This window comes from Pinus tabuliformis, chromosome 6 (genome assembly GCF_031772625.1).
Source record: "Pinus tabuliformis cultivar Carrire ecotype Pingquan chromosome 6, CPIR1, whole genome shotgun sequence".
NCBI lineage: Eukaryota > Viridiplantae > Streptophyta > Pinopsida > Pinales > Pinaceae > Pinus > Pinus tabuliformis.
In genome coordinates this window covers 1755420161-1755429620 of record NC_142292.1, presented here as the reverse complement: position 1 = coordinate 1755429620, position 9460 = coordinate 1755420161, and the positions used below count along the sequence as shown (strand labels likewise).

Here is a 9460-nt window from a genome sequence, read left to right as displayed (position 1 = left end):
GTGGAAGCAGATCGTCTTTGCCCGGTGGTGGCATGTTGGAGCTTGTTTATTGATCTGTTCGGTGGTAGCAGATCGGTTTTGCCCGGTGGTGGCACAGTGAAGTCCCTGATCTGTTCGATGGCAATAGATCGGACTTGCCCGGTGGTGGCACATTGAAGTTCTCGATCTGTTCGGTGGTAGCAGATCGGACTTGCCCAGTGGTGGCCGATTGGAGTGTTCAGTTGGGTAAAAATGAACAACATTTTAGAATCATATCTCCACGAGTCTGGCAAGCTCGATGGAACGAATTTCTCCAACTGAAAATTTAAAATGCAAACTTTGTTGGAGAGTGTGAATGCATGGTCGATTGTCACGGGAAATGAGCAGAGGTCTGGAACAATGACCCAAGAACAAGACTGGGATAAAAGAGAAACGAAAGCGAAAGTCATACTCAAGATGTCTGTTAAAGACAATATTATCCCCCATATCAGAGATTGCAAGTCGGCCGCAAATATATGGACAACAATCAAGAACTTGTATGAGACACAAAATACAAATCGTGTTCTGGCACTCAAAGGAAAGCTGTTTGCATTGAAGATGGAGGAGAATGAGTCCGTTGCTGGATTCATGGCCAGAGTTAAGGATCTGAGTGACAAACTGGGAGCTATTGGAGAAAAGGTGTTCGACTCAGATCTAGTCACACTCACATTGAACAAAATGACTGATGAATACTAGACATTCATCACAGGACTGTCAACAAGAGAGAAAGCCCCTTCATTTGATGAGCTGACAACGATTCTGATCCAGGAGGAGGAGTGACGACAGAATCTAAAAACTCAGAGCAATGACCTTGCTCTGATGGTGAAAAGACGACAGTACAAAGGGAAGCAGCACCAGCACCAGCAACCGCAGCAGCAGCAGCAAAGAGGGGCCAACATTTCAAAAGAGATCATTTAGAGGTATGACTGATAATTATGTTAAGAAATGTTTTTACTATGGAAAACCTGGTCATCAGATTAAAGAATGCTATAAGAGGCAGGAGGTTGAACGAAGAAGCAAACAAAGGAAACATCAGGGGTGTTTTGTTGGATAAGAGGAGGACCACAGCCATGATCTTCGACTATTTACAGTCGATTGTCCTCTTTTAGCATCAAAGGGAGATGAGGACGACATATGGTATGTCGACTCTGGCGCATCCTCACATATGACTGGTGTTGGGTCCCTATAATACTAGTGATTACCCCATTACTATTGTAGTTATACCACTTATTTATATTGTTGTGCCCCTATTACCCTCATATTTTTATTTCTGTGCCCCATCGAATCCCTCTATTGTTATTTTTGTGGCTTTATATTATTATTGTTAGGTCGGCTGGATTATATTGTGACTTCATAGACTCCTATATATAGAAAGGAGGTTTTGTCATTTGAATCATCCAAGAATTGTTCATTTATGTAATGTAAAGGAGGTTGCCCCCTCGAAAAGGCTAAATTCTAAGGCGTTGATCTATCTTTTCTATCTTTTCTTGAGCTGGTTTCATAACATTTGGTATCAGAGCTTTGGATTCTAGGGTTTCACTGCTCCAAAAAGGTCATCGTGGAATTTTCGCTATAACTTTTTTTTCTGTGATGTTTCAGAAGTTGCAAAAAAACCCATTTGAGAAGAAATCGCACTGAACCTTGCGTCCGAATTTCAAAGCTTTTCGCGCGATATTTGCGGAGATATGATCTGAGGAAGTTGGTCTTTTTGCAGAATCCTGAATTACATTCAAAACAGGTGTCCTGAGGAAAATCATCATAACATTCTCTCTAAGCATCGGATTGAAATTTCGTAAGAAGGTACAGAAAGAGGACAGACTGTAGTTTCTTGTATGTGTGTTTCAGATCCAAAGGTTGAAACAGTGACTCGTGGCACGTCGTACAAGTTTGCTCTACTGAACTAGTCTAAAAGCAAGTCACTGTGGGAGATTTCACATAACTCTTCCTTGGAGAATCCAATTTGGGTCAGACTTGTGGCATTGGAAAGAGGACACAGAGGGCTACTACAGCTCACAAATTCAGAACTAGATGATTGGAAAGTACAGAGATACATCAGAGGCAATATCGAGCTCCTACAAAGTGAAAAAAGGTGTGTAGATTTTCTTAAATTTTTGCTTAAGCTTGGTTTGAAAATTTATTTTGAAGGAATTCAAAGGGCATAGTAGAGCATTATTATCGGTAACTGATGCCCCGAGGAAAGAAAATGCAAACACCTAGTAAGGAACCTGAAAGCTCTAGCATGACTCATGAAGAAGAGGAAGAAATGCAACATGATATATCAAAATTACAAGACCAAGTGCAACAACTGTCCCTTGCACAAAAAGGAACAGAATCTAAGATGGATGGTTTAAAGAAAGATGTAGAAGCTAAGATGGATGGTTTAAAGAAAGGTGTAGAAGCTAAGATGGAATGTTTAAAGAAAGGCGTAGAAGCTAAGATGATTGACGTGGAAGCTAAGATGGATGATTTGAAGATAGATTTGAAGACAGACATGGACGAATTGAAGATAAATATGAATAAGTTGCTACAAGAAATGGTCCCTAAGGGTGAAAGGGTACTAAAGGAAACTCATGATGAGAACAAAAGAAATGTTAATCATGATTCCATAGATCTAATGTTGGATCGAAGAATCACCATATTCCAAAAATCGATATGAGGAAGTTTGATGGCAAGGATCCCGCCACATGGATATTACAGATGGAGCAATTCTTCGATCTCAATAATGTGCAAAACACACAAAAGGTACGTATGGCAACTTTATATTTGGAACCAAATCAGTTTGTATGGTATCAATGGCTTTGTTCTCGTAAACAATTTATCACTTGGGCAATTTTTACGGAAGAATTGATAGCACATTATGAGGATACAAAAAGCAACACTTTTTTTAGCCAATTGATAAGTCTCAAACAAAAGGGTTCAATAATGGAGCACATTGAGGAGTTCCAAAAATTGAACATAAGGGTAAAAGATATTCCAGAGGAGCATAGGATTGATGTGTTCATAGGGTCTTTAAAGGATAATATCCAACATGATGTCGCCTTTGGGAACCTGATTCATTAGAGAAGGCATTCAGGTTAGCAAGAAAAATGGAAAGCAAAATTATGGCAACTAGGAAGCATACCACTCACAACTATAAAGACGGAAGTGTTGTTGCCCCTAGTCTTCCACAACCTACAAGGTTGACACCACAACAATTGGAAGAAAAAAGAGCAAAAGGGCTTTGTTACAGTTGTGATAGCAAATACACAAAAGGTCATAAGTGTGCTGAGAAGAAATTATTCTACATAGATTGTGAAGAGGAAGAAGAAAAGGAGCAAGAAAGGTCAAAAGAAGAGGATATACTCCAGGAACAAAGCCTAGATGAAGAACAAATAAATCCGACCATATCTTGTAATGCATTGGCGGGAATTACCACTCCTCAAACCATCAAGATAGAAGGACAAATCAAGAAGAAAAAGGTAATAGTGTTGATTGATTCAGGAAGCACCCACAATTTTATTCATTGTAGGGTAGCAAAAGAATTGAATTGCTTCCTATATCCAGCACCAGAGTGTCAAGTGATGATTGCAAATGGAGGAACAATAAATTGCTCTGGAAAGTGCCATAATATCAAGCTATCCATGGGAGAATATGTATTGACTAGCCCAATGCTTTCCATTCCAATGGGAGGTGCTGATGTTGTACTAGGAGTCCAATGGCTACAATCCTTGGGTACAATAGCTTTTAATTTTCAAGAACTTTTCATCAAATTTTCTACGGAAGGAAAGGAAGTTGAATTAAGGGGTATTGCAGGGAAACCAGGAAAGATAATCAGCTCTAATGGCATGACAAAGCTTCTAAAAAGGAGCAAAGAGGTGTAATTGCACAATTATGTTCGCTAGATGTTTCCACATTGGAATCATCTATTTCTCCAGATCTCCAAAAAGTCCTGGACAATCATTCCAAGGTATTTGAGACTCCCAAAGGTCTCCCACCTATGCGTGATCATGATCATGCTATTCATCTGATTCCAGGAAGTGTTCCTCCAAACATCAGGCCGTACAGATATCCCTATGTCCAAAAAAGTGAAATTGAACGTATGGTTGCAGAAATGCTAGAGGCTGGTATAATTCAACCGAGTCAAAGTTCTTTCTCAGCTCCAGTAGTATTGGTGCACAAGAAGGATGGATCATGGCGCATGTGTCCGGATTATAGGGAGCTCAACAAGCTCACTATTAAAGATAAGTTCCCCATTCCTGTCATTGATGAATTACTGGATGAATTGCATGGATCAATTTACTTCACCAAGTTGGATCTTCGTTCGGATATCATCAAATCAGAATGAAGATTGAAGACATTCCGAAAACGGCATTTAGAACTCATGAGGGTCATTATGAATTTTTGGTCATGCCTTTTGGCCTTACCAATGCACCTTCAACATTTCAAGGTTTGATGAATTCAATTTTCAAACCATTCCTTAGAAAATTTGTGTTAGTATTTTTTGATGATATACTAATCTACAACAAGTCTTGGAAGGATCATGTTGAACATGTTGACAGGGTGCTACAACTATTGGAGGAGAAACAATTATATGCAAAAAGATCCAAATGTTTCTTTGGAGTCCAGGAGGTGGAATATTTGGGTCATATTGTATCTCATGAAGGAGTTAAGGTAGACCCTAGCAAAATTAAAGCCATTAAGGAATGGAAAATCCCCACATCCATAAAGCATCTGCGAGGATTTCTTGGGTTGACAGGGTATTATCGCAAGTTTGTTAAGAATTATGGGAGAATAGCAGCACCTCTAACAACATTATTGAAGAAAGATTCATTTTCATGGACTCGGAAGCAACAAAGGCCTTTGAACATCTTAAAGAGGCAATGTGCCAAGCACCGGTCTTAGCTACACCGGACTTCACAAAAACCTTTATTGTGGAATGTGATGCTTCAGGAAATGGAATTGGTGCTGTTCTAATGCAAGATGAAAGACCCATTGCTTTTGAAAGTCGTCCAATCAAGGGAAAGTTTTTAAGCAAAGCTATTTATGAGAAGGAAATGTTGGCAATACTCCATGCACTTAAGAAATGGCGACCCTACCTAATGGGAAGACACTTCAAGGTAAAAACGGATCATGATAGCCTTAAATACTTTTTAGAACAAAGATTATCCTCTGAAGAGCAACAAAAGTGGGTCACAAAGATGTTGGGTTATGACTTTGAAATCATCTACAAAAAAGGGAAGCAAAATGTGGTGGCAGATGCACTCTCAAGAAAGGATGAGGATGTGGAAGCATTGTTGTGTGCCATTTCTATTATCCAACCAGATTGGATAAACGAAGCAAGGGAGGAATGGAAGAATGACGAAGAAGTGTGGGCACTTATTCGAAAGCTACAACAAGATTCCAGTACTTCTGATACATTTAGCTGGCAAAATGATTCGTTATGGTACAAAGATCGCTTATACCTCTGTAAGAATTCCCAGCTAAAACAAAAGATTCTTATGGAATTGCACACTTCTCCCTTAGGAGGGCACTCAGGATTTTTAAAAACTTACCACAGGGTTAAGAAGGAATTTTTTTGGGATGGCCTTAAATCAGATATTCAAAAGTTTGTGGCAGAATGTTTGGTTTTCCAACAAAATAAAGTTGAAACAATTAAGACACCGGGTCTATTACAACCTTTATCCATTCCAAGCCAACGTTGGGAGGAGGTTTCAATGGATTTTATCACAGGTTTACCCAAGTCTGAGGGAAAGAGTGTCATCATGGTGGTAGTTGACAGACTTACCAAGTATGCACACTTTTGTGCATTATCACATCCATTTAAAGCCAGTACAGTTTCTACTGCATTTATGGAAACAGTTCAAAAGCTACATGGAAACCCAAAGATTATTGTAAGTGACAGAGATCCCATTTTCACTGGAAATTTTTGGACATAATTATTTTCTTGTCTTGGTACTCAGTTAGCTCATAGCTCATCTTATCATCCTCAATCTGATGGGCAAACTGAGATAGTAAACAAATGTTTGGAAGGATATCTTCGTTGCTTTGTATCTGATAAACAGACACAATGGGTCAAATGGTTGCCTCTGGCTGAATGGTGGTATAACACTTCCTTCCATACAGCAACAAAAATGACCCCATTTATGGCACTTTATGGGTATCAACCACCATCCATCACATCATATTTAAGAGAAAATTCTAAGGTTCAGGCAGTGGAACATCACATCGAACATCAACAACAAGTCCTCCAACTCTTAAAGGATAACCTCATGTTGGCACAAAATAGAATGAAACAACAGGCAGATCAACATCGCAGTGAAAGAAGTTTTGATGTAGGTGATTGGGTATTCCTACGGCTACAACCATATAAGCAAATGTCCCTAAAGCAAGCTAAGAAGGATAATAAATTATCACCAAAGTATTATGGTCCGTACAAGGTGTTGCAAAAGATTGGTACTATGGCATACAAATTGGAGCTTCCTGCAGCTTCTCGATTGCACCTAGTTTTCCATGTTTCATGTTTAAAGAAGGTTATAGGCGACAAGCTCCCAATTCAAACAATATTGCCAGAACTTGACGAGGAAGGAAAAATTATATTGGAACCGGAAGCAGTCACAGAAACAAGAACTCGACAGCTACGAAATCGATCAATTTCAGAGTATCTTATCAAGTGGAAGAACTTATCTGCTGAAGATTCCACATGGGAGGATGAGAATTTTATGCAGAAGTATCCAGAACTACTCAAGCGTTGAGGACAACACTTTTTTGAAGGAGAGGGGCATGTTGGGTCCCTATAATACTAGTGATTACCCCATTACTATTGTAGTTATACCCCTTATTTATATTGTTGTGCCCCTATTACCCCCATATTGTTATTTCTGTGCCCCATAGAATCCCTCTATTGTTATTTTTGTGGCTTTATATTATTATTGTTAGGTCGGCTGGATTATATTGTGACTCCATAGACTCCTATATATATAAAGGAGGTTTTGTCATTTGAATCATCCAAGAATTGTTCATTTATGTAATGTAAAGGAGGTTGCCCCCTCGAAGAGGCTGAATTCTAAGGTGTTGATCTATCTTTTCTATCTTTTCTTGAGCTGGTTTCATAACAACCGGTAAGAAGGACTGTTTTGAATTTCTTGAAGAAACTGCATGTGGATCAAAAATTTATCTAGGAGATGACAGTGGGTATGAGATCAAAGGATATGGAGATATTCCTGTGAAGCTACCTAGTGGCGACATTAAACATCTTAAAAATGTATTATATGTTCAGGAATTAAGAAAAATTTGATCTCTGTCTCAATGATTTTAGACCAGGACATGCAGGTGCAATTCTTTAAGAATGATTGTATCATTAAGGATAGCCAGATGGAAACAGTTGCAACAGGAGTGCGCATGGGGAACTTGTACAGATTGGATGCATAGAGTATGCCACGACAAGCAATGGTTGCAGCTGGATCAACAGTCGAAAATCTCTCGCATCAAAGATTCAGCCATCTCAATTTGCAAGACCTCATCTTACTTCAAAAGAAAGGTATGGTCGATGGACTCCCTATTTTTCATAATGTCAAGCTGGAATGTGATGGATGTGCATTAGGGAAAATTCATAGAGAAGAGTTCCCTTTGCATGTCAACGGAAAGGAAAGAGACATCCTAGAACTAGTGCATACAGATATTTGTGGACCTATGCAAACTAGGTCTTTAGGAGGAGCATATTACTTTCTGTTGTTTACAAATGATTGCACTAGGTTTTCATGGGTGTACTTTCTAAGTAAAAAGGGTCAAGCCTTTCGGTACTTTAAAGAGTTTAAATCTATGATAGAGAACCAAACAGGAAAGAGGATAAAGATTCTCCGCTCGGACCAAGGGGGAGAATACAGGTTAGGAGAGTTCATGAACTTCTGCAAGCAGCATGGGATTATGCAGCAATTCACAGTGCCACACACTCCACAGTAGAATGGAGTAGCAGAACGGAAGAACAGAACCCTTGTGGAGTGCGCGAGAAGTATGCTTCAAGGTAAGGGTCTATCAAATGGTCTTTGGGCAGAAGCTATTAACACTGCTGTTTATTTAAAGAATAGGAGTCCTACTAAATGTTTGGGCTTCAAAACCCCTTTTGAAACATTGTTTGGACTCAAACCAGTAGTTAGTCATTTAAGAATATTTGGATCAAAAGCTTATGCTCATATACCAAAAGCAGATAGGAAGAAGTTAGACCCCAAAGCCCTGAAAATGTATATTTGTTGGATATGGCACAAAGTATAAGGCATACAAGTTATATAATCCTGTGACTCATAAAGTTTTTGCAAGCAGAGATGTTATTTTTCATGAACAGGTTGAAGATGGAAAGGAAGATTCTAACAATGATAGCCACAATCCATTGCTAATAGAAGTGAACAGTGAAGAAGATGAAGAGCAGGAGCAGGAGCAGAAACAGGAAGAAGTAGCAGCAGATAGTATAATAAGTGATCATGCAAGCCCGGAAAGCGCTGAAACAGATAAAGTTGAGGTAAGTCCTCTACCTAGGAGATTAGGTAGGAAGACTAGACTACCTGCAAGATTGAAAGACTATGCTTTAATGTCTAAAATTTTAAACGTTGTAGAACCTGCAAACTATGAAGAAGCAAGTAAATCAGATGAATGGAGGGTTGCAACGCATGAGGAAATTGAATCAATATATAGAAACCATACTTGGGATTTAGTTGAGTTGCCTGAAGGAAAAACCCCTATAGGATGTAAGTGGTTGTATAAACCAAAGATAAATGCAGATGGGAGTGTAGAAAAATTCAAACCTAAACTGGTAGCAAAGGGTTACTCACAGCAAGAAGGAATAGATTTTGATGATACCTTTGCCCCTGTAGCTAAACTAAATACAATTAGAATGCTAATTTATTTAGCAAAAAAACATAAATGCACCAGCTAGATGTTAAGTCTGCATTTCTGAATGGTGAATTAAAGGAAGAAATCTATTTAGTACAGCCTCCTGGTTTTGTGAAAAAGGGGCAGGAGCATTTAGTATGTAAATTGCATAAGGCACTTTATGGTTTGAAACAAGCACCCAGGTCATGGTATGAGAAAATTGATTCATTTTTTATACAGCATGGCTTTCATAGGAGCCTCAACGATCCAAACCTGTATACCAAGATAAATAAACAGAGGCAAATCATTTTGATTTCTTTGTATGTGGATGACATGATCATAACAGGAAATGCAAATAATTTGATCAAAGAAATCAAGCAGCAAATGTCACAAGTATTTGAAATGAAAGACCTTGGATATCTTCATTATTGCCTAGGATTGGAGGTATGGGAAGAATTTGGTCAAACTTTTCTAACTCAAGGGAAGTATGCTAGAAGCCTATTGCAAAGATTCAGAATGGAGCAGTGCAAAACATCAGCAACACCATTGCAACAGAATCTCAAGTTAAGCAGTGACAATGGCACAAAACAGGTGGATGCCA

At 38.9% G+C, this 9460-nt stretch overlaps 1 protein-coding gene across 1 annotated transcript; it reads left to right on the top strand.

The window, feature by feature from the left end:
* Nucleotides 1-309: 309 nt before the first annotated feature.
* Nucleotides 310-714, top strand: LOC149265950 (uncharacterized). The gene has a single exon (XM_089406607.1). The coding sequence runs from the start codon at nucleotides 310-312 to the stop codon at nucleotides 712-714; it is 405 nt and encodes a 134-aa protein (XP_089262733.1).
* Nucleotides 715-9460: the final 8746 nt, after the last annotated feature.

Bases quoted from the DNA above. Each gene is read 5' to 3' on its own strand.
- LOC149265950 (XM_089406607.1), top strand. From the start codon at position 310: ATGCAAACTTTGTTGGAGAGTGTGAATGCATGGTCGATTGTCACGGGA.